This window comes from Astyanax mexicanus, chromosome 17 (assembly GCF_023375975.1).
Source record: "Astyanax mexicanus isolate ESR-SI-001 chromosome 17, AstMex3_surface, whole genome shotgun sequence".
In the NCBI taxonomy this organism is placed as follows: Eukaryota; Metazoa; Chordata; class Actinopteri; order Characiformes; family Acestrorhamphidae; genus Astyanax; species Astyanax mexicanus.
This window is the reverse complement of record NC_064424.1, coordinates 5988432-6013500: the sequence shown is the minus strand read 5'-3', so window position 1 is coordinate 6013500 and position 25069 is coordinate 5988432. Positions and strand designations below refer to the sequence as shown.

Sequence of the window (25069 nt, the reverse complement as noted above, 5' to 3'; positions counted from 1 at the left end):
ACCCACAGCGTCAGATGACAGGAGGATAAAGTGGGATGTATCAGTAGTTCATCTAGTAGGCTCTCGCCTGAAGTGAGTGCTTTTAGGAAATGTGTCAGAGCACGAGCCGTAGCTTTCCTCCAGGGCTCCTGCCAGTGTAGTGGCCCAGCCTGCTGGAGAAGAGGAAGCGAGAAGAAAAGGCACTGATGGAGAGGAAAGAGAAAAGACAAGGGGGAAGGGGGTGGGGGGGTAGTGGAGGGGTTCAAACAAGGCTCTGATTCTTGGCGAGGGAAGTGTTCATTAGGCGCTGGAAGCTCGCGGCCTGGGTACGCTCCAGAAGAATAAAACCACAGCAGCCAACTCTATTAATAAAAGGAGAGCAGGAAATAAAAACACTTCCCAAAGTGAGCAGTCCATCACCCCAGGTCATGACACTGCCAGTACTGAACATTACATCAGTATTAATCAGCAGCGTGCCCAACACCCCCACTGTAAAATATTATAATCATTTTTATACTGAGGGCAACACGGGTCTGACCAATACTGCTACAAACCATTCATTTACAGTACAGCAGTTAGCTTTTACTGTAGAGCAGGGGTGTCCAAACTTTTTTTTTGTTGGGGGCCAGAAGGAAAAATATATTTGAAGTCACGGGCCACAGACTCTGTAATAAAACAAATAATGAAATATACCACTTTAAATAATACATTTTCCTGATTACTTTCATTTACACACCATTTTACTTGACTTACTATCTTTATCTATCTTTGACAATGTTGAGTAAACTAAGATTTTTCAAATTGATGTTTAATTTCATGATGTCTCTTAATATTAAACTCCTTAATTACAGCAGCTTTTAGACTCTTTAGCCCTTTTTCTGTGCTACAACTGAACACTCTCTCCGCTATTAGACTCTTTGGCCCGTTTGTCTGTGCTACAACTCTCCCCTTTTAGACTCTTTTGCCCTTTTTCTGTGCTACAGCTGAACACTCTCGCCACTTTTAGACTCTTTGGCCTGTTTTTTCTGTGCTACAACTGAACACTCTCGCCCCTTTTTAGACTCTTTTGCCCGTTTTTCTGCACTACAACTGTGCATCCTTTCTGCTTTTAAACTCTTTGGCCTGTTTTTCTGTGCTACAACTCCGCAATCTCTCCGCTTTTAGATACATTTTCATTTTCCTGATTACTTTCATTTACACATCATTTTACTTGACTTACTATCTTTATCTTTGACAGTGTTGTGTAAACTAAGATTTTTCAAATTGATGTTTAATTTCATGATGTCTCTTCATATTAAACTCCAGCTTTTAGACTCTTTTGCCCTTTTTCTGCGCTGCAACTGAGCACCCTCTCCGCTTTTAGACTCTTTGGTGTGTCTCTGATACCAAAGACACACCGACACGCCCTAAATCCAGCTATGCGATGCGCAATTGACTGGTGCATGAAAGATCACTAAAATAGGGCTCTAAGTGCCCTAATTTTGCATAGAAGGAACAGGAGTACAATAAATAAGATAAAAAACAATATCATTTTATTGGACGTTTAAGCTCATACTGATACTCATAATGCATTTTCTTATTATTAATATGAATCATTTCTAATGTTGTGAAGTCAGTGCAGTTGGTTCACCACTACAAATCGATGCATTGTGAACCATTAAATGTATTTTTTCTGAGGAGTGTACATGCTGGGAAGTGACACACTGAGATTTTTTTTATAAGCTGAAGATGCCCACTGTTGTTTTATTGGCAGGTGCATGATATTGATCTGCTGGATAATGCATGAAAATACTCTGAATTATTTGTTATGTGTATTATTACATGTTTGTGGACCAGCAGCGTCTATAGTATCTCTTTATGCAATTCGCAGCATATGATGTGTATTATATATATGAAATACACACATACCATATTTAGCTCTGGAGACCACTTATAAAAATGATGAGTTTATTTGATTTTACCAAATTGAAAACCTCTGGAATATAATCAAGAGGAAGATGGATGATCACAAACCATCAAACCACCAAACTGAACTGCTTGAAATTTTGCACCATGAGTAAAGCAGCATAAAGTTATCCAAAAGCAGTGTGTAAGACTGGTGGAGGAGAACACGATGCCAAGATGCATGAAAACTGTGATTAAAAACCAGGGTTATTCCTAAATGACAATATTTTTATTTGGAATTTGGGAGAAATGTTGTTTGTAGTTTATAGAATAGAACAACAATGTTCATTTTAATTAAACATAAACCTATAAATAGCAAAATCAGAGAAACTGATTCAGAAATTGAAGTGCTGAATTTTTTCCAGAGCTGTATATACCACACTATTGGTGCTAAACCTTTAGGGGTTTCAGCACCTTGGAGAGCGCTGGCTTTTTGCAGTGATGCCGTGACCTGCGTCACTGAGAGATACTGATATATTGAAATATATTAAGTACTTATTTTTTGGATTAATTGTTAACATGCAATGGATCATGTCTGACAATGGTTCACTTTATGATGTATTTAAACCCTGACCAATAGATAGCAGTGTTGATCAGTGTTTATTTTTCTGTGATTTTCTATAGTATTTTATTAGAAATGTTTTAATGCTGACTGATAGAAAAGACAAATTAAGATAAGCATCCAGGCCACTGTTGCCTGTTGCCCTTTCTAATGATGTGTTATAACAGCTTATTAAGGATTTTACAACCTATTTAATATCCATTAATAAACTCCTTAATTCATAACTCTTTATAAGTGAGCCATATTCCAAAGTAGTATGTTACTGTTTACTATGTAATTCCATTTGTGTCATTTAATTGTTTTCATGTCTTTAATATTAATCTACAATGTAGAAAATGTATTAAATAAAGGTATACGTTTGAATCATAATGAGTGCCCAAGCTGTTTTTTTTTTAAATAAACTGAAATATACAGACATGCTTCCTTAGTTGTTTGAGTAATATACATTATTCTACTTTCTAAAATTAAAGAAATATTCAGAACATGTCATTTCTAATTATTTTTAATTTAAAGTTTTTAGCTTTTAGCTGCATTCACTTCTACTCATAGAGGACTCACTCACGGGTCCCTCTAGAGCTTAACAGTCATTTACTGATATAACAGGGGAGACAGTAGGGTGGTCAGACTCCCCATAAACAGCTCTGGTGTGTTTTGGACCCGTGGTTCTCTCTTTCCCATATCCCATTGGCATTGACTGAGGCAGATAATAAACATGTTGAATATTTGCTGGGCGTCTGCGTCTTTTCGGGGATCAGCGAGCGTCTTTCAGTTGTTTTTCGGTAGCCGAGTGATCCCAGATTTCCCTCCGAGGAGAGTTTTTGTCGTCGATTAACAATAAACTGTCAGCAACTGAAAAAACTGGCCCAAAATCGCATAGTATAAACCTGGCATTAATTGGTTTTGTGTCTTTAATATTAATCTACAGTGTAGAAAATACATTAAATAAAGGAATATGAATCAGAATGTGTGCCCAAAAGTGTACTTTAAAAAACTGATACAGTATTGCAAAAAAAAAAGGTGAGTTGTCTTCGATATATCAATATTTTCCTACACCACTGTGTGTATGTGTGGTGTGTGTGTGTGTGTGTGTGTGTGTGCAGGGGTCTTACCCCGGTCTGTGTCATAGAGGAAGACAAAGCGGTTCCAGTCGTAGTGGTCCAGGATACTGAGCAGTGCCCCTCGTATAGAGGGTCTCAACTGCAGCACGAACTGACTCTCGCCCTCGATGGGGAAGCTGGGGGTGATGAGGGAGATGTGGAGAGCTCCGCAGAATGACGTCAGGGTGTGTACCGAGCGCTTATCATACAGGCCGAAGATGGCAAACACACCCCTCGAGTACTGTGAGCAGACTGTGGAGAGAGAGAGAGAGAGAGAGAGAGAGAGAGAGAGTTGGGTAAGTTTAAAGTTAAATTAAGCTAAACACCCAGAGGGAAGTGATACATTCATTTTGCCACTTTCTATAACATCTGCAGATAAAGTAAAGCAGATTAGTTTGCTGGTACAGGATTCATTTAGCATTTAGCAACTTACGCTCATGTCTACAGACTTCAGCCTCAAAACAAGGGCCTTATCCTACAGTCTTATATACTGTATGATATTTTTGTTTATATATTTTTGAATATTTTTTCTTCTAATTAAGCTAATTCAATCGTACCCCCAATTTGCTGCTACTCAGCTGTGTATCCTCCATCACAAGAGATTCCACAACACCAGGAGGGTGAAAGGTAGCACATGCCTCCTCTGATACATCTTTGTGAACTGCTGCTGATGCAGCATTGCCAAGTAGCATCACAGCGCTAAAGCACAGCTACTCGGTTCTAATACATCAGCTCACAGACGCAGCCTTGTACTGATCTACATCACCCTAGGAGTGATGAGGAGAACGAGCGCCATCTACTGTACCCACCCAGAGAGAGAGAGCAAGCCCAGTTGTGCTCTGTCGGGGCTCCAGCAGCTGATGGCAAGCTGCATGAACGGGATTCAAACCAAGGATCTCTCGATTATAGCAGACCACTGGTCCACTTGGCAACTCATACTGTAAGATATTTGAGTGCTTTTCTGCACCATCATGAATCATTATTATTTTTTTAAACTTCTCATTTTATGACTGTTAAAAGTAATGTAAATAATCTCTGGTATGAAGGCTTGGGTGGCTTTTCCTTTTATAATATCAGGCTTAAAACAACATTTCATAGCAAGTGTATCCTAATATAACTTCATAAATATCATTTAATTTGTATGTACAGTAGTAAGTAAGGTATTCAGTCAGTGTTGTTTATATATATATATATATATATATATATATATATATATATATATATATATACAGGGGTTGGACAATGAATCTGAACACCTGGTTTTAGACCACAATAATTTATTGTGGTGACGGACAGTTCTGGTGGAAACAGGAGAGTTGAGGTGCACATTGATTTCTGCCGTGATTTGATCAGCCGTGGTTTTATGTTTTTTGGATACAATCCGGGTTAGCAACCAAACATCCCTTTCAGACAGCTTCCTCTTACAGCGTCCACAGTTAATCCTGTTGGATGTGGTTGGTCCTTCTTGGTGGTACGCTGACATTACCCTGGATACCGTGGCTCTTGATACATCACAAAGACTTGCTGTCTTGGTCACAGATGCTCCAGCAAGACGTGCACCAACAATTTGTCCTCTTTTGAACTCTGGTGTGCCACCCATAATGTTGTGTGCATTGCAATATTTTGAGCAAAACTGTGCTCTTACCCTGCTAATTGAACCTTCACACTCTGATTAGCCACCAGGCTGCTCCAATTTAGCAATGAAACCTCCCACATTAAAATGACAGGTCTTTCAATTTGCCATATAGCGGTTAAAAGAGGAACTTCAGCATTCTGTGACTTTACATACAGGGGGAGCCCATGAGCTTTTCACTTTACATTTCTTAAATGGGTATGCCTAGAAATCTGCAGGCTGAACAAACAGATATAGGTATTGTAACTACTGTAAATGTGCTGATTTCTGTGGCACATCACAGAAGCAGTGAATATTAAATGCACTGTTTTTGCGGTGTTGTGCTTGTGTATGTTTATGGGGATAGATCAGACATGGTGTGATTAGAAACTTTAACAATGCTTTGGTGCTGCGTTCAATGATTTCCTTTCGAAAAAAAAGTGAGAACATTTTTGATAGGGGCCCTTTATACAAAAAAAGGACAGAAGAAAGAACATAAGAACATGCTCATTATTCTGCATTCTGTTTATTTATATCTGTCGTAATTGCTGCCATTTTTATATTTATATAAATATATACACCATATCCATACTGGGGCTACTAATGGCTGGTATGCCGACTTTCTGCCCGGTCTGAGATTGGAGTGGTCTGTAAATGGTGGAGTTGCGTTTGAAGCGCGGCTCCAGTCTGAGGCAAGCAGATAAATAAGGCCTTCTCTAAACTCGGAAAATGCTTCTCCATCCTGACGGTCCTGCACTTTTATTTATTTATTTATTTGCTTATTTTTTTTCCCTCCAGCAGCCAATCCAACTCCTCAGCCGTGAGCAGCCCGGAGCTTAACTGTGCAGCGCTGATGGAAAGCCTCCTGGCTTTGATGATTTTCACTTTCCTCTTCGTCCGCCGAGCACAAAGTGAAAGACAGCGAAATGTCAGAGCTAACAATGAACAAAACAACGCTTTGTTTTCCGGACGCGGCTCGGCTCCGCACTCGGGAAATGTTTGTTAACATCAGGTAGCGGCGAGCTGTGGCAAATGGCCTGTGTCATAATTACACTGGGCTGAATATAGACCCAGCTGAAGTGTCCCTTTGTCTAGTTGTCTTCGTAATTCTCCAATGACGCTGATTGCCACTCACACGCGTCTGAGGGTAATTGTAGATTATTAGCGGGGGTCTTATTGTGCTTTAAACACAGGCTCTTTGATCATGCATGTGCTGAGAGGGCTATTGCCATGTCTGCAGAACACAGAGTCCATGTGAGTGCATGCAACTCCTGAAAGAGGAGGAGGAGGAGGAGGACCACAGCACCTGGGGTTGAGGTGGGGGGGGGGGGTGAGGACAATCTCCCAAAGGGATGGAGGCCACTCAGTGTTTCCACATAGAAACACACACACACACACACACACACACACAGCTCTTGGCTAGAGCCTCACCTCAATACTGTCCTGGGAATTATGTAAAATCCTGTATTACGGACTGTTTAGTATTTATGAACTCCACTTCCTCCACAAGATATTTTAGTTGTACACATTCTACAGAGTGAGACATGTTGACAAAAATGGTCGAAGTGTTCAAAATAGCAATTCTTGCATAACGCTGGTGTAAACACATACACACACACACACACGGCCATGAGAAGACAAGCGACCCTCTGAGGCAGCAGCTCTTGGCTAGAGCCTCACCTCAATACTGTCCTGGGAATTGTGTAAAATCCTGTATTATGGACTGATTAGTGATTAGTATTTTTGAAGTCGATATGTGAATCCCTCTACAGCACTGCACTGTGGAGCTCAGAAGTGGTGTGTACTATCTTCATTAGCTCTGCTGCGTTCTGATGTTTCCTATGCTGGGATGAGTGACACACTCTCAAAAAGGGCTACCTGGTTACTGGTGTTAAAATATTTACTCAAATTCCTCCACGTGATATTTTAGTTTTACACATTCTACAAATATTAGTTTGTGAGAGTAAAACATGTTGGCAAAAATGGTCCGAATTGCCGTTTATTGGTTAAATGAGGAGAGCAATTATTGACTTCATAACAATTATATAAACACACACAAACACACTCGGCTATGAGAAGGCAAGGAACCCTCTGAGGCAGAAGCTCTTGGCTAGAGCCTCACCTCAATACTGTCCTGGGAATTATGTAAAACCCTGTATTATGGACTGATTTAGTATTTTTGAAGCCGATATGTGAATTCCTCTACAGCACTGCACTGTGGAGATCAGAAGTGTACTCTCTTCATTAGCTCTCCTGTGTTCTTTATTCCACTTCCTCCACTGGATATTTTAGTTTTACACACTCTACAAATATTAGTTAGTAAGAGTAAGACATGTTGACAAAATGGCCCAAATTGCCATGTAGTGGTTAAATAAGGACCGGACAGTCTTGTGAATTTATGAACCACTGCAGCAACTTGCAAAATATGAATCATATGATCTGACCAACCCTCAGCACTGACCAGTTATTAGTTGAACTCATATTTTGAGATGAAAATCGTCTGAGAAGGTAAGGAACCCTCCAAGGCAGAACCTCACAACAATACGTTCCTGGGAATTGTGTTAAATCCTGTATTATGGACTGATTTAGTATTTTTGAAGTCGATATGTGAATCCCTCTACAGCACTGCACTGTGGAGCTCAGGAGTGTTGTGTACTATCTTCATTAGCTCTGCTGCATTCTGATGTTCCCTATGCTGGGATGAGTGACGCACTCTCACAAGGGGTACCTGGTTACTGGTGTTAAAAGTCTTTACTCCACTTCCTCCACAAAATATTTTAGTTTTACACATTCTACAAATATTAGTTTGTGAGAGTGAGACATGTTGGCAAAAATGGTCCGAATTGCCATTTATAGGTTGAATGAGGATAGCAATTCTTGACTTCATAATGCTGGTGTAAACACACACACACACACACACACACACACACACACACACGGCTATGAGAAGGCAAGGAACCCTCTGAGGCAGCAGCTCCTGGCTGGAGCCTCAGCCCTCTCCTGGGAATTACACACAATAAATGTACTGTGTTTGCCTACATTTCCTTCGGGATCAATAAAGTGTCTCTCTGTTTATCTCTCTGTTAATCTCTGTCTTACACATACAGTAGAGTACTGGGTCATATACATTACATGCAGCGCTCAACAGAGAAAGGGAATGGTGTTTTCTATACTGGAACTAAAACACAATTCTTGCAGTCAAATGTATTGATTGGGTATTTTCTCTTCAATACTCAGGACATCCCAGCAGTTCCTAACTGTTATCACAAATTAGTAGTAGGACATTTGGCTGATATTCTGTCTAAAGCAGCTCACATTTGACTCATGTTGCTGTCTGAGCAGAGAATCAAACCCTATTCTGAGGGAGGGTGATGTTGATACCCACTACTCTACTGTATAACATCCTACACAAATATGAGCATCAGATGTCACCTAGCATTACAGCCAGATTTACAGCACTGTAAACCAAATTCATAATGAATGAATGAAGTTCAACTTATATAGTGCCTTTCTAGAAACACAAACACGTGTTACAATTTACACGTTTTACGTGCAACCATTTATACTCAGCACTCATCCACACACCGGTGAGAAGCAGCAGCCAATAGAGCACAGTGTACTCTCAACCGGAAACAACCGCCCACCTGGAGGAGGACTGCATCCAGCACTACAGTATTTTACCCAGGACAAATTGCCAATCCATATCTGGGCACAGTCAAACTCACATTTACACACACACAAACTTACAAACATACCACACATTTACAAACCAGATCAATTAAGAGTTTTCAATTTTAATAATAAGGATGCTATGGTCTATTCTATATTAAAGTGTTAAGAACAACAGTAAAATAATATATGTATATATTAGTGCATCTAAACAAAATTGAATGTAATTGAAAAGTTACTTTTTTCAGTAATTCAGTTCATAATGTGAAACTCACTTATATTATATAGATGTATTGCACACAGAGTGATCTATTTTGAACGTTTATTTCTTTTATTGTGGATGATTATGACTTACAGCCCATCAATAAAAAATAAAAATCAGTCTCTCAGAAAATTTGAATATTATATAAGACCAATTGGTACTTTTGGCAGTTTTCCATAAAAGTTGTCAGCAGAGGGAATCATGAAGTGCTGTAAGATTTAGCGGGAAATCACTGCGCTGACTTTAAACTTGATAATAAAACACAGTGGATCAACACCAGCAGATGACATGTCTCTCCAAACCATCACTGATTGTAGAAACTTCACACTAGACCTTGAGCTCAAGCTTGAGACTCTGCTCCCTTGATTTACATAAAAAAATGTAAAATTCACTGATGATCAGTGATGGTTTGGAGAGATATGTCATCTGCTGGTGTTTAGTCCACAGAGATGTATATATATATATATATATATATTGTACCTCTGTGTGTACAGTCTGTTGTGTAGTGTCTTCCTGTATGACTTCATTATGCAACTCAGACCAGACAGCCAATCACCTGTCTAGATTCTGGAATACATTGTGCAGTATTATTGCCTATTATCTCACTAATGCGTATTATCTCACTATTATTATTAGACACTGACAAGACTGACTGCTCAGGCTCCTGATTCTCTGTGGCGCTGAATCAATTTATTTGATACCATAAAAGTAAATAAATCAAATTTCGATACCCAGCTCTGCCTCTGAGGCGCTGTCTCTCTCTCTCTCTCTCTCTCTCTCTCTCTCTCTCTGTCTCTCTTGCTCTCTTTCTCATCCTGCTGAAGTCGAACGCAAAACTGCCGGGGCTGAGCTTCTTATCCAGTGGAGGGAAGTGTGAGAGGACTGCGGCTGGCGAATGGCCCTTTTCACACCGCAGTCATTCAATTTCACCCAATTTCCACACTCAACACTCTTTTGTCTGATGCCGAATAGATTCCCTTAGCCTGTTTGTCATTTCAGCCCCTTCATATGATTACCCAACATGAAACCATTACGAGGAGAACAGCATTGTCTTGTTCTCTCCACCACCTTCTTTTTTTTAGCTCTATTAAATCTCCACGTGTTTCAATTTACTTCTTATTTTCTTTTCTTTTCCTTTTTTTCCCTTTTCTTCTTACAGGGAAATCACAGGCAGTGCCTGAGGATGCTGCTGAACTGAACTGACAGCTCTGAAATATATGTGCAAAGCACATTATCAGCAGAAACGAGGAGGAGAAGGGGGGGGGGGCGGTATTCCAACACAAAGATCTCATATCATAAAAAGCAGCAGACTCGCTCTTTGAAGTGGAAGTATGCGAGTGGGGCGTGGTGACGTCGGGCTATAAGGGAAGTCCCTGCTGCCTTCATTACAGCGAGCGCAGCGGAGCTCAGAGACCTGGACAGTGGTGGGATTCACTGATGCAATCCCCTGCCTGCCTCCATCTCCTTATAGCTTTCAGCCACGTCTTCTATCTTCTTCTATCTCCTCCTATCTGCCTTTGGGTGAACGCCGAAATCACCCCTGCAAGCCAATTCCCCAGAGAGAGAGAAAAAGAGAGAGAGAGAGAGAGGGGTTGGGGGAAAAAAGAGTGGGGGGGTTAAGAGATGCAGGGAAAAAAGAAAATAGAGAGATGAAGGTGTAGCGAGAGAGGATGTGAGAAAAGGAATGAGACACACTCAAGAAAGGGACAAAAAGAAAGACAGAAAAGACAAAGAAAGACTAACAAGAGGGTGAGAATAAAGGAGAGACAGAAGATGGAAGAGAAAAAGTAATATGAGAAGAGGAGAGAAAAAAAGATAAGATTGGAGATGGAAAAGACCACAGCAGGGTTTCCATTCAAATCTAATGATGGCTGAAATCTCCCCAAATGCCACCCCGATAACCTTAACAACACCACGCATCTGGGAGCACAAACACACCAGACAGTTTAGCTGAGAAAACAATGGGGGAAGAAGGGAGATATAAGGAAAAATAATCTAAAGAGGATTAAGAGAGAGAGAAGAGAAAGGATGTGACACAACACAAAAAGAGATGGATCAGAAGAAATCAGATAAAGACAAAAGCAAAAGAAATCAGGATGAAAGGATGCAAGACAAAACGGCAAAAAGAGATACATGGGAGAGAGAGGTAAAAAGGTTGAGAATAACAGAGAGAAAGGCAAAATAAACAGATAAAGGGAAGGTGAGATGAGAGAAAGATAAAGGAAGAAGAATGAAGAGAGAAAAGGGAGAGCAAGAGATACACTGGAGATGGGGAGAAAAAAGAGCAAGATTGAGAGAGAAAGAGGAAAAAGAGAGGGATAGAAAAAAATGGAAATTGGGAGAGCAAAAGGGAGCAACTGATGGAGAAAGAGAGAGAGAGGAAATAGAGAAAGAGAGAAAAAGACAGAGCAGGAAAGCGTTGGAGAGGGAATGGGAGAGTGAGAGGATGCAGGTGCAGGAGATGGAGTGAGAGAAATGGAGAGTAGGAAAGAGAGAGAAAGAGAAATGGGAGAGCAAGAGATAAATGAGGGAGAGAGTGAAGGGAGAGAGGCAGAGAGAGGGTGAGGTAGACAGAGAGAGAAAGTGAGGCAGAGAGAGGGAGAGAGACAGAGAAAGAGATCAAGTGATGCAGAAAGAGGAAGAGAAAGAGATAAATGAGAGAGAGAGAAGTAGAGAGTGAGGTAGAAAGAGAGAGAGAGAGAGAGACTGAGAGAAAGGGGAGAAAGACAGAAATTGAGACAGAGAGAGAGAGGGAGGTATAAAGAGTGAGGTAGAGAGAGAGAGGCAGAGAGAGTGAAGTAGAGAGATAGAGGGAGAGAGAGAGAAGTAGAGAGTGAGGTAAACAGAGAGAGGGGGGAGAAAGAGAGGCAGAGAGAGAGAGTGAAGAATAGAGAGACATAGAGAGAGAAAGGTAAATAGTGAGGTACAGAGAGAGAGAGAAAGAGAGAGATCGAGTGATGTAGAAGAAGAGACTGAAGTAGAGAGTGAGGTAGAGTGAGGTAGAGAGAGAGAGAGAGAGAAGTAGAGAGTGAGGTAGAGAGAGAGGCAAAGAGAGTGAAGTAGAGAAATAGAAAGAGAGAGTGAGGTAGAGAGAGAAAGAGAGAGATAGAGGTAGAGAGAGAAGTAGAGAATGAGGTAGAGAGAGAGTCAGAGAGAGTGAAGTAGAGAGATAGAGGTAGAGAGAGAGAGAGAAGAAGAGAGTGAGGTAAAGAGAGAGAAGGGGGAAAAAAGAGAGGCAGAGAGAGAGTGAAAAAGAGAAAGATAGAGAGAGAGAGAGAGAGGTAAAGAGTGAGGTACAGAGAGAGAGAGAGAAAGAGAGTGATGAGTGATGTAGAAAGAGGAAGTGAAGTAGAGAGAGAGAGAGAAAGAGAGTGATGAGTGATGTAGAAAGAGGAAGTGAAGTAGAGAGAGAGAGAGAAAGAGAGTGATGAGTGATGTAGAAAGAGGAAGTGAAGTAGAGAGAGTGAAGTAGAGAGAGGTAGAAGGATGGAGAGAGAGAGAGAGTGAAGTAGAAAGGTAGAGAGAGACAGATAGAGAGAGCGTGAGGGAGAGAGAGAGCACTAAAGGGGGACACCCAGGCTGCTTGTAGCAATCAAGACAGCAATCACCTTAACAACATTCCTACCATCTCCACCCCCCACACCCCCACCTCCATCCCCACCTCCACCCATCTCAGAGTAGCTGTGCTCTGGGTCAGCGTGACCTTTTTAAAGAGGCCACAGCTGTTTAGAAACACAGCCCAAAGAAAAGCTCCGCCTGACATTATCAAACAGCCCCGCCCGCCTCCCAACACTCTCCATTAGCCTGCGCTGTGTTTACACGCACTCACTACTAGCACACGAGGGTCTGCGGGGGGGTTCAGAGAGTTACTGCTGAGTAACGGTGTAATGATTTAAATACTACAGCTGTGTTTTGGCAAAAAACTTATATGATACCTATCAATATTAGGGGTGAGATAAAAAATCGATATTGTGATCGCATACCACTCTGACTTACTGAAGGTACTGCTTTTTTTGTGGCGCCATAATCAAATAAATGGGGTAAACTAGCGGCCAATGATATTGATTGTTAAAATCATTGAAACTGACGCATATAAATCTTTAATTCCTGGTCGTGATGCTATTTGCTATCTTACATCAGGTCAACAGTCTATTTTCACGCCTTAAAATAACGTCAGAATTTAGGAATAAATATATATACTGATGGGTGTGATGGTCTGGAAGTGAGGTGTGTTCAGGTAAATTTCTGGCGTATTGCTATCTTGGCAATGGAAAACACAGAAGCTCCTCTGACTAATATAAACCTAGACAGTCAATCATCATCAGAGTCCATTCCTAAAGGTTCACCCCCGCTCATTACACACATACACACTTTTTAAACTCAACAATAAACCGAATAAATAATAAATTAACATTGCTGATCCCTTAAATAAGATGCTGGCGTACCTTCACAGGTCAGTATCCTCTGCTGAGACACGCAAAAGTGCCACACTGTTAAGATACAAACGCGCCAGAGTCAGAGCTCACCTGACTGGAGTCACATGACAGGAGTCACACTGATTATTATACTGGTTTATTTCATGTTCATGTTTATTTTAACTGACCAGTGGACTACAGAACGCTAAAATAGGGTGCTAAAATAGAAACACAGAGAACCCTGTAACTATTAAAAGTAGAAGTCTTTTCTTTATAGAAATTACAGATAAAGTCAGAGAGGTGAGTACCGTTTCCTACACCTTCAAAAGAATCTTGGAAACTGGAGAAAAAAACTGCTACAGGAAGACGTCTGGCTGACCCACATGGAACCAACAGCTTTAGCCTTTAGCTCAGATTAACATGATTGAACTAAATCTCAGTTTCAGCAGAGAAGAGAATTAGAATTAGAGGTCTGACAGGTGAAGTGCAGAAATTAAGTCATTGCTAAAATAGGGGTGTTCTAAAACTCTTTTTGTCCGGTAGTGCAAAAAGTAAAATAAAATCACTGTTAAGCAAAGTTATGTCACTCCTGGTGCCGAAAGTCTCTCCTACACTTAGTTTCACCTGAAATCTTCTACCTCTAGAGTACGATACCCAGAATGCACCTCACACTGACATCATGCACTCACACTATCACATACAACTGCATATGGAACTTCCAGGAATTCAAGCACCAGAGTATTGATCTCACCTGTTCACCTCCCTATTTCTAAAACTTCACTCCATTAACTCCCTGACGAGTTTATTCTTTCTACACTGCCTGTTTTTTGCCTAAATGGTTCGACCAATTCTCTTGACTCTGAGAGACTCCCTTGTGAATGATCTTTGGACTGTTCACCGTGTATGGTATGTTTTCTCTCTATTGCTGCTGTTTACTGATATTAACCCTGCTAGGTCTAGACCAGACTACCCTTATTATCATTGCTTTATTTAATAAAGTATCAATTTTTCATCCTATCCAGTCATAACAGATTACTGTATGTCCAATTATTGTGGAATAGCTCAATTATTTTAATGATTGTGACAGGCCTACACAGAACTTAACAAATCTGAGTAAATAATACCAGAGTAAATATGCTTAGTGTTGCACAGCTGCTACTAAGGTCTGGTTTTGTGAAGAGGCTGGATCATGATCATCGATCTGTCCTCTACAGAGATCTGGTACATCTGTGTGTGACAGAGAGCCAGCCAGCGCTGCTGTGGTCTAGATTTCTCCAGCCCACACAGAGCTAATCAGCCCCCAAACAGCATCAATTTACATCTCATTTCCCTCCTAAAACCATTCCTAAAATGTACAGATCTTCTACAAATCTATAGTAAAAAATCCTCCTGATATACATAAGTGATTCCCACTGCTATTATTCTATTCTGCCAAATTATGTTAAGTTAAATTCATATTTTTTGTTTTATACAGTATTGTGCAAATATTTTAGGCACCTGTGGGAATGTCAGTCAAGAAAAAGCTTCTTATCTGTGAAGTAAGTGTTTATTAGCTCAGTAAAACACATTACATCATTACAATAAATACAAACAGCAATTTTACAAAGTTTTGTAAAATTACAGAGTTTTTACAGCCCTGTTTTCCTTAAAATATCTCCTAATCTCTCCTCCTCATCTGAGTTTAATAGAGTTATTTCTAGCTCTCATCATATTAATTACTGGTAAATGTGGTAAATCAGATGAGCTGCTGACGGAACTGAACATAATATACACATGCTGGCTGAGGGAAATCTTCCAGGAGAAATCTGGAGAAACTATACTTTGTTCTTCAGCTTCGGCTCACAGGATATAACATACTTTTAGAGTTAAAAATGAGAATTCCTTGTTCTGTTTTACTGTATTTATGTTTAATTGCATGTGTTTAAATCATATGTGGTGCTTTTTTTTAAAGGTAAAAACACTCATATTGCTGAGATAAATGAATTAGTGTAATTTGCTTTGCACAGTACTGTTCATCAGTTGTAATTAACTCATATGGAAACTCAAAAGAATAAATAAATGTTTAAATGAACCAAACGTACATCTGTTAGAGTGTTTTTTACAATGTAGTTTTTTGTTTCTCTGGTCAAAATCAAGTAATTATTTGTTAATTCAAACAACTCCTTCTCTGAGTTTTTGTTTTTTGTTATTAAGTGTATTATACATTAATAAAACAAGGCTTATTTGCTGTTTGTGTATTCATGTACTTTTAAATTTTTTGCTAATAAAAACAGAAAACTTCATTCACTCTATGCTTTGCAGAGAACTGTGTCTAAAGTTTAAAATTCTCCTCTTATACGCAGTTCTCAGTGCAGAAAGTCATTCTTTTCAAGTTGTTTTTAATGCGTGAGAATTGGAGCTGGTTAAGCCTTGAGGTTCTGTGCGTGAAACTAAATGCAAAGTGGAGCCGGACTGCTTTGTTTCCATAATGCATAAATCAGGAAGGAGTAAACAAAAAAACCACAACAAACTAGGAGGGTAAGAAAATAACAGTATATTGAAGTATATTGAAGAATGTATGTTTTGCAATCCAGTTTTTATTCTCAAAAGCTTGGTATTGATTACTTTTTATCATTAGTTTATATATTAAGAATGGTGGTGGACTTTGGCTCACCTGTGTTGTTTTTAGTTGTCTTTTATTCAGATTTTATTAATATTATGTATTAATATGAATATACAGTACCAGTATCAGTCTTATTCAATGTTTTTCTTTCTTTTTTATAATTTTGTACATTGCGAATTTAATATTGAATATGTTAAAACTGTACAGTGTGCAAATTTGCACACTTTTGGTATTTTCTCAGCGTCATCATGTTTCTTGTCACTAACTTATCACTAAAGACTCCATTTCCCAGCATACACCCACACCAGACTTCCTTCACACCACTGATAATGTGACGCTACGGCGTTCCTGCTCTCCGAGTTACTGATTGTTTCCACCTGTTCTCCACTGTATAAATACCCCTTAGTTTGCCATTATATTTGCTAATTATTGCATCTAGCTTTCTATCTGTTCTACGATGTGTTCTTTTAGTATCAGAGGGGTCTGAGTTTGTCTGACATCTTATACATATACATATACTTTGTCTATGACATCATCATATATACAAAAAAAACACACAACTCAGCTGCCTGAGTGGACTTTAGATGTTAAAATTATGTGAAACTGTAAAAATACCTTAAAATTTCATAGAAGGAAATATCTTTATGCAGTCATAACACATAACATGACACCTAATGATACAATGATATTACAATACTGTGATTCTGTGATACCTGATATATCACAAGACTAAAGGGGATAAAATACTCATAAATAATCAAATACCAGGAATTATGGATTTATTGGTGTCAATTTCACATAATATAACAACCAATATTCTTCAACACAAGTTTAGCAGTAATTTTATTAATAAATATATCCTTATTTGACGCCATGTATCAATAACATATTGAAACATTATGATACAATATATCAAATATCGATATTTTGTTCCACTCCTATTAACTAGTAGACTGGGTTTGCAGTGAGAGCTCTGGAATTTACTACCAAGCATTGGATTTAATAGGCTAGATCATAATCATTGATTCATCATACACACACACACACACACACACACACACACACACACACACACACACACACACAGATCTGGTACATCTGTGTGATTGACAGACACACAGTACTGTGCTGTGGTCCATTTTGCTCTGGTCCTCACTAGCAATGACCCTCAAACAACATCCGGCAACATTCCACTCAAATGAACAAGCAGGTCAGTGCAGTTATCCTGCACTTCATATGATCGATGTGTGTGTGTGTGTGTGTGTGTGTGTGTGTGTGTGTGATGTTCTCTCTCGCTCTATGTCTACATCCTGGACTGGTTCAGCAAACATGTCTGACCTTGGCTCTGTCCAGTAAGTCCATGCCTCCTCTGAGATTCAGCTGATTCTTATAGTAATAATTCAGCCAAAACTCAAATAATCACATTTATCCACCTTATTCCAGACTAACAGTGTTTTACACATTATATTGTTTCCTTTGGTTTGGTTTATTTTCACACAGGCAAAAATCTAAACGCCCTAAAATGCGCCCAACAAACCATCAAAACAACTAACCAATAAACAACGTTTAACAAATTGAACGCCACGTTCAGCAATGCATGACAAACAGCCAAGCATAGAGCAGCAGCAGAGAGGGCATTAGTTATTAGCTGTAGTAATTATCTGGGTAATAAATCAGGTTAAACTGCACCTGAACAGCCGTTTAGCTCAAACATGGAGTAGCTATACTAGTGTCAATGAACCAGAGCCCATTTTAATCAGGCTAAATAGTGCTTGTGCAGCTATAACAGTTCAACTATTCTGGGAAGGCTTTCCACAGGTTTAGGAGTGTGTTTATGAGAATTTTGAACATTCATCTCCAAGCACATTTGTGAGGTTACACACTGATATGGGACGAGAAGGTTGGAAAACATTAGACACTGTATGTTGCCCAGTCATCTTCATTTAAACAGAGCTGGACTGCTACAAACTTAACCCGCATCAAATGTAGTGATAGATCTAGAGGCTGTTTGGGATCCAACCATAGTCAGATACGAGTATGGAGCCCTTTTGGTGAGTTCTTCAATCCAGCTTTTGCTGTGGAACAACACAGTGTCCAAACTGCTGATGTAATGTTCTGGGGAGCATCGCATGCAACAGTCATTCACCCCTAGTAGTGATAAGAAGTCAGGTTAATCTGCACCTGAACAGCTGTGAGCTCAAACATGGAGTATATTATTTTATAGTTGTGTCAAACTGAGGTCAGATCAATACACAATACATGATATTTGCAGTCAACATACATCAGTAGTCATTCAAGCACTTCTCTATACTGAGTAATTACACTATTTGTAATGAAGAGTACAGTTGGGTTAGTACACGTACTTTAAGCAGGTAAAATTGTATCCTTAATTTGTTAAAGTTAAAGTCCGAGAGTAGGTTGTGCCCTAGTGTGATGCTGGTCAGCACAGGAATCTATTAGCTGATGTATCAGAGCTGGGTCTCTGTGCTTACCTAGTGATGCTGCATCAAGTCAAGTCAAGTCAAGTCAAGAGGCTTTTATTGTCATTACATCTGATGCACAGTGCACAGTGTGATGAAATTACGTTCCTCCGGAACCATGGTGCAACATAGAACAACAAGCAATAGACAACATAAAGTGCAGGAGTGACGACAGTGCAACATAAAATTATAAAATTATAACACTAAATAACAATAAATAAAATAAATACAAAGGACGACACAATTTAAAGACAGGACAGTGCAGTACCGATACGGTATAATAAAGTGTATAGTGGGGATAAGGTGCAGAGATGTGTGACATACTGTAACATATAGAACATATATAATCACAGCAGTTACTGAGGTAGAGTTTATAGTTTTTAAGAGTGCAGCAAATAAAGTCATGTCAGCCTCTGTGTGCTGACTGGGTGTGTGTGTGTGGGTGAAGTTCAGTTCTTGTGAGTGTAAAGGGGGGGGGGGTGTACAGTTTAGTTTTGTGTGAGTGTGTTGGGTGAGTGGTGGGTGGGGTGGGGGTTCAGTTCTGTCTCTGTGTGTTGAGAAGTCTGACTGCCTGGTGGATGAAGCTGTTGCAGAGTCTAGTAGTGGAGGCTCGGATGCTCCTGTATCTTCTGCCGGACGGCATCAGACCGAAGAGTCCGTGTGAGGGATGGGTGGGGTCGTCCACAATGCTGGTGGCTTTGCGGATGCAGCGTGTGGTGTAGATCTCGGCGATGGAGGGAAGAGAGACTCCGATGATTTTCTCAACTGTCCGCACTATCCGCTGTAGGGTCTTGCGGTCTGAGGTGTGGCAATTCCCAAACCAGACGGTAATGAAGGTGCTCAGGATGCTTTCTACAGTCCCTCTGTAGAACATGGTGAGGATGGGGGGTGGGAGATGTGCTTTCCTCAGTCGCCGCAGGAAGTAGAGGCGCTGCTGGGCTTTCTTGGTTATGGAGCTGGTGTTGAGGGACCAGGTGAGGTTCTCTGCAATGTGAACACCGAGGAACTTGGTGTTATCCACAATTTCCACAGCAGAGCCGTTGATGTTCAGCGGGTGGTGGACACCTGGAGCTCTCCTGAAGTCAACAACCATCTCCTTGGTTTTATCCACGTTAAGAGATAGGTTGTTGGTTCTGCACCAGACCGTCAGCCACTGCACCTCCTCTCTGTATGCTGACTCGTCGTTCTTGCTGATGAGGCCAACTACAGTTGTGTCATCAGCGAACTTGATGATGTGGTTTGAGCTGTACTTTGCAGTACAGTCATGAGTCAGCAGAGTGAACAGCAGTGGGCTGAGTACACAGCCCTGGGGGGCGCCAGTGCTCAGTATGGTGGTGCTGGAGGTGTTGTTTCCAATCCTGACTGATTGTGGTCTCTCAGTCAGGAAGTCTAAAACCCAGTTGCAGAGGGAGGAGTTCAGGCCCAGCAAGCTCAGTTTTCCGATCAGATGCTGAGGGATGATGGTGTTGATGCTGAACTGAAGTCGATGAACAGCATTCGAACATAGCAGTCTTTGTTGTCCAGGTGGGTGAGAGCCAGGTGGAGCGCAGTAGAGATGGCATCGTCTGTTGATCTGTTTGGACGATACGCAAACTGCAGAGGGTCCAGTGAGGATGGGAGCTGTTTTTTGATGTGCCTCATGACCAGCTTCTCAAAGCACTTCATGATGATGGGAGTAAGTGCAATGGGACGGTAGTCATTAAGGCAGGACACTTGAGACTTCTTCGGCACAGGGACGATGGTGGTCGTCTTGAAGCACGTCGGCACGATTGCAGTACTCAGAAAGATGTTGAAAATGTCCATGAGAACATCCGTGAGTTGTTCTGCACATCCTCTGAGCACTCTGCCAGGTATGCTGTCTGGTCCTGGGGCTTTCCGTGGGTTGACTCTGAGTAGAGTTTTCCGCACATCAGCTGAGGACAGGCACAGTACCTGGTCGTTTGGAGGAGGTGTAGTCTTCCATGCTGTCGTGTAGTTCTGTGCTTCGAACCTTGCGTAGAAGGAGTTCAGTGCATCTGGAAGGGAGGCATCACTGTTACAAGCAGGGGGGGGTGACTTGTAGTTGGTGATGGTCTGGATGCCCTGCCACATGCGCCGAGTGTCAGTAGTGTCCTGGAAGTGGGCGTGGATTTTCTTTGCGTAGGTGCGCTTTGCCTCTCTGATCCCCCGGGAGAGCTTGGCTCTAGCTGTTCGGAGGCCAGCCCTGTCCCCTGACTTAAAGGCCTTGTCTCGGGATCTCAGCAGCGCACGCACCTCTGCAGTCATCCACGGCTTCTGGTTGGGGCGGGTTGTGATGGTTTTGGAGACAGTAACATCCTCAATGCACTTGCTGATGTAGCCAGTCACTGAGTCTGTGTACTCCTCCAGGTTGATGGAGTCATCAGAAGTAGCAGCTTCTCTGAACATGTCCCAGTCAGTGTGCTCAAAACAGTCCTGAAGAGAAGAGATGGCTCCTGCAGGTCAGGTTGTAACTTGCTTCTTCTCTGATTTGGCACGTCTGATGAGCTGTCTGTATGCTGGGATGAGCATGACAGTGATCAGAGTAGCCGTAGTGGGGGCGGGGCTCTGCTCTGTACGAACCGGGAACGTTAGTATACACACAATCGAGCAGGTTAGCTCCACGGGTTGGAAAATCCACATGTTGGTGAAAGCTGGGCAGCAGAGCCTTCAGATTACTGTGATTGAAATCACCAGCAACAATAAACAGTCCGTCGGGGTGTGAGTTCTGGAGTTTGGAGATAACAGTGTACAGTTCTTGCAGAGTGTTAGCATTAGCACCGTTAGCATTAGCATTAGCACTGGGTGTTACATACACTGCTATTATGTACACGCTGCTAAGCTCTCTGGGCAGGTAGAATGGCCTGGCTCTGACTACAGCAAACTCCACCAGCGGCGAGCAGTAGCTGGAGATCAGCGCAGCGTTGTTACACCATGCTGTGTTGATGTAAACACACACCCCACCTCCACGTACCTTGCCCGAGAGGCCGGCGTCGCGGTCCGCGCGGTAGCATAGCATGCTGCTCACCTCAATCGCGGAGTCCGGGATGGAGTTCGTTAACCACGTCTCCGTGAAAACGAACACACAGCAGTCTCTGAACTCGCGCTGGGATGTCCGCTGGAGCCGGAGATAGTCAATCTTGTTCGGCAAGGAGCAAACGTTGGAGAGAAGGAGAGATGGAACCGCTGGCCGGCTGGAGTTAGCCATTAGCTTAGCGCGGACACCGGCTCTCTTACCGCGCTTTCGGCTCCTCGCGCAACGCTTGCGGAGAGACCGCTTCCGGATAGCAGGCTCAGGAAACGCCGCGGATCTTAGCAGGCCTAGCACGCGTAGCTCCGCTCGTAGACCGTCTGTAAGTACAGATTTTTGTTGATTTTGCAGGTATAGCAGGGTCTGTCAGTCGTAAGTTGTTCCCATAGCGAACTTTTGCATGATTGCGAGTTCAGATCGGATTATTTACACAGAAAAACAAACAAAAGCACCGTGTTTTGCTTCCGGAGTAGCCGCTGCGACTGCTCGCGCCGCCGACAGGAAGGATTCTGCAGCAGTTAGAAAAAATGCCTAACTTCACTCTTTCAAAATGAAAGAGTCTAACTTCACATGTATCAGAGAAGACATGCACTAGCCTTTACTCTCCTAGGACCCTAGTTTATTGCTCTATAGTGCAATCTTTGGTTGTTGTAAGAAAACCAGTAAGAGACGTAACATGGGATAAATCAATCAGTGTGTCAGTTCTCATTCCGTTTAAGAGGCAGGTGAGCTCTGACTTTGGCGTGTTCGTATCTTAACAGCGCAGCGCTTTTGGGCGTCTCAGCAGAGGATGCTGACCTGCGAGTTCACACTGTGAAGATACACGAGCAGCTCATTTAAGGGAACAGTAATGTTATTCTATTCGTTTTTCTGTTTATTGTTCAGTTAAAAGTCGGGGATGGAGCAACTATAGTAATAGACTCCGATGATTGACTGTTTTTAGGGTTAAGAGTAGGGGTGGGTGATATGGCTCTAAAATAATATCACGATATTTCACGTTTTTTCACGATAACGATACTTTTGGCGATATGACAAAAAACGGAATTAGAAAAATGATAGATATATAATATAATATAGATAGATATATTTTTTAATAGAGATATTAAAAATAATAATTTTATTTTAACAGAAGTCAATGATCCAGAATGTCATGATTCTAGTAATGCACTCCTTCATATATCTCCATATATCCAGGATTAAAGTAAAATAAATGATACTGGACAAATATAATCTGACTCTAGTAGATATATAATAGGAAAGGAGAACAGTGTGAATTTTTGCTTTTGCTAAAAACAGCAAAAAAGCTGTACTCTGATGTGATAATTAGGGGTATCACACCATATTTCAGGGTATAATATCGTTCACGATATTCAATTATTTTGGCGATATTATCACGTACGATACGATATGGTACAACACTAGTTAAGAGAGGGTGTTTTTCCTGGCGGGGGTGCTGAATTTGTCACCATAGTAGTGCCTAAATCTGCACCCCCGCCATGAAAAGCACCCTCTCTTAACTAGTGTTGTACCATATCGTATCGTACGTGATAATATCGCCAAAATAATTGAATATCGTGAACGATATTATACCCTGAAATCACTCACCCCTAATTATCACATCAGAGTACAGCTTTTTTGCTGTTTTTAGCGAAAGCAAAAATTCACACTGTTCTCCTTTCCTATTATATATCTACTAGAGTAGATATAATCTTCTTAATAAAAGCGGAGATGATTGCTTTAGCTAACTTTAATTAGAAACGCGCTACAGAGAGGGGGTGCTTTTCATGGCGGGGGTGTAGATTATTGCGTGCTATTAAAATAAACATTTATTTTAAAACAATTCCACCTATTTTTTCAGTTCCTACGCCAATGCTGAAGTGACTAAACTCTTGTCATGTTTGGTTCACAAACCTCTGAGTAATGGATTCCAGGTTTATTTATTTATTTATTTTTCTAGTTGTGTTGCAGTGCTCGCGTCTGCAGCATGCACATCTCCCAGAGGCTAAATAAACTGGCTTTTGCTGTAATTCATATGATCTGTACGGGGGATAGGATGATATACGATCCAATGAAAGTGCGCTGGTATTGCTTTCCCTCTCGACGTCCCCCCACCCACTCCCCTCCGCGCGGTCCCCGGGCTGGATGAGTCGATGGTGAACGTGAGGGAAATAAGCGAGGGTCGAGCGAGCTCCTGATTCTATGTAAACCATGAAATGCAGAAAAACAGAGCCTGCTTTCCGCTTCACGCATCGGCGCCGCTGACAGCCTCACTCGCTGTGCGCTCGACTTCATCTCCCACGCTGCCCCTGGGAGGAGAAAGGATGGACCAGGCTTTCCCCTAAACCCAACCCCCACCTCGCTGCGAGAGCCTTAAAGATTATGACATGAAAAAACAGCCTGGGACTGCTGAGGACATGGAGGGTGAGGTGGGGTGAGGGAGTAGCTCAGTTTTATAAAGCTTTAATGGGTGCTGGGCGGTGAGCGTTTAGGAGCGTTTAGCTGGAGTTCTGCAGATACAGACCCGGTCTGCAGTGTGTGTGTGTGTGTGTGTGTGTGCTGAGGCAAGGTGAGCAGTACGGTGTACCAGAGGCTGATATATTAATACATGAGATATTATAATAATACAAAGTATATCTTTGGTATAAGCAATAAATATGGTATTTATATTATTATTATTACCAGCATGGAAAAGACGACCACGCATGACCAATAATAATCAAATGCGACATACACTATACTACACTAGTCAGGTGCTGGTTATCCAGCCACCTTACCAGTATGGAGTATGTTTTACCTGGATATATTTTTATTTTGATAATAATATATAAAAAAAACAAACAATATATTTTATACAAAACATTTTACCTACAATGTGTTGTACATTTTTACATATTTGGTATTAATATATTACAAATAAACAACATATTTTATACAGTATATTTTACAAATAATATGTTTTTTGATTTTGATTTTAATCTATTTAAAACAAACAATATATTTTATACAATATATACGTTGAGGCAAGGTGAGCAGCACGGAATACCAAAGGCTGATATATTAATACATGAGAAATTCTAATAATACAAAGTATGGCTGCACAATATAAAAAAAAAATATTACATTGCAAATGTGTTTTTTTCTGCGATGTACTGTATATCACGATATTAAACAATGCACAGCCCATGACGTTACCAGCCCCGCCCCCACCAGTGCGCTGTCTCACGTCCGGACCAATCAAGAGCTGAGTCAGATCCGAGCTCTCAAAAGGAAACGAGGAAAACAGCAAAACAACAGTAATCAGCTCTTTAATCAGGCATTTAAATGGCTTTTTAAAAGGTAAATAAGAGCGTTTGTTTTTCTGGGATTAAAAGCATGAGTTCAGCTGTAACTGGAAATATCTTCTCCACAAAACTGTGCTG

At 41.1% G+C, this 25069-nt stretch overlaps 1 protein-coding gene across 7 annotated transcripts in view; it reads right to left on the bottom strand.

Moving 5' to 3' along the window:
- gria4b (glutamate receptor, ionotropic, AMPA 4b) overlaps positions 1-25069 on the bottom strand; it is a 202769-nt gene that overhangs the window by 95777 nt on the left and 81923 nt on the right. For all 7 annotated transcript variants that reach the window (XM_022675973.2, XM_022675974.2, XM_022675976.2 and 4 more), the window contains exon 3: positions 3595-3834. In XM_022675973.2, the coding sequence (XP_022531694.1) occupies positions 3595-3834 (240 nt within the window). The remainder of the gene's footprint in view (positions 1-3594; positions 3835-25069) is intronic.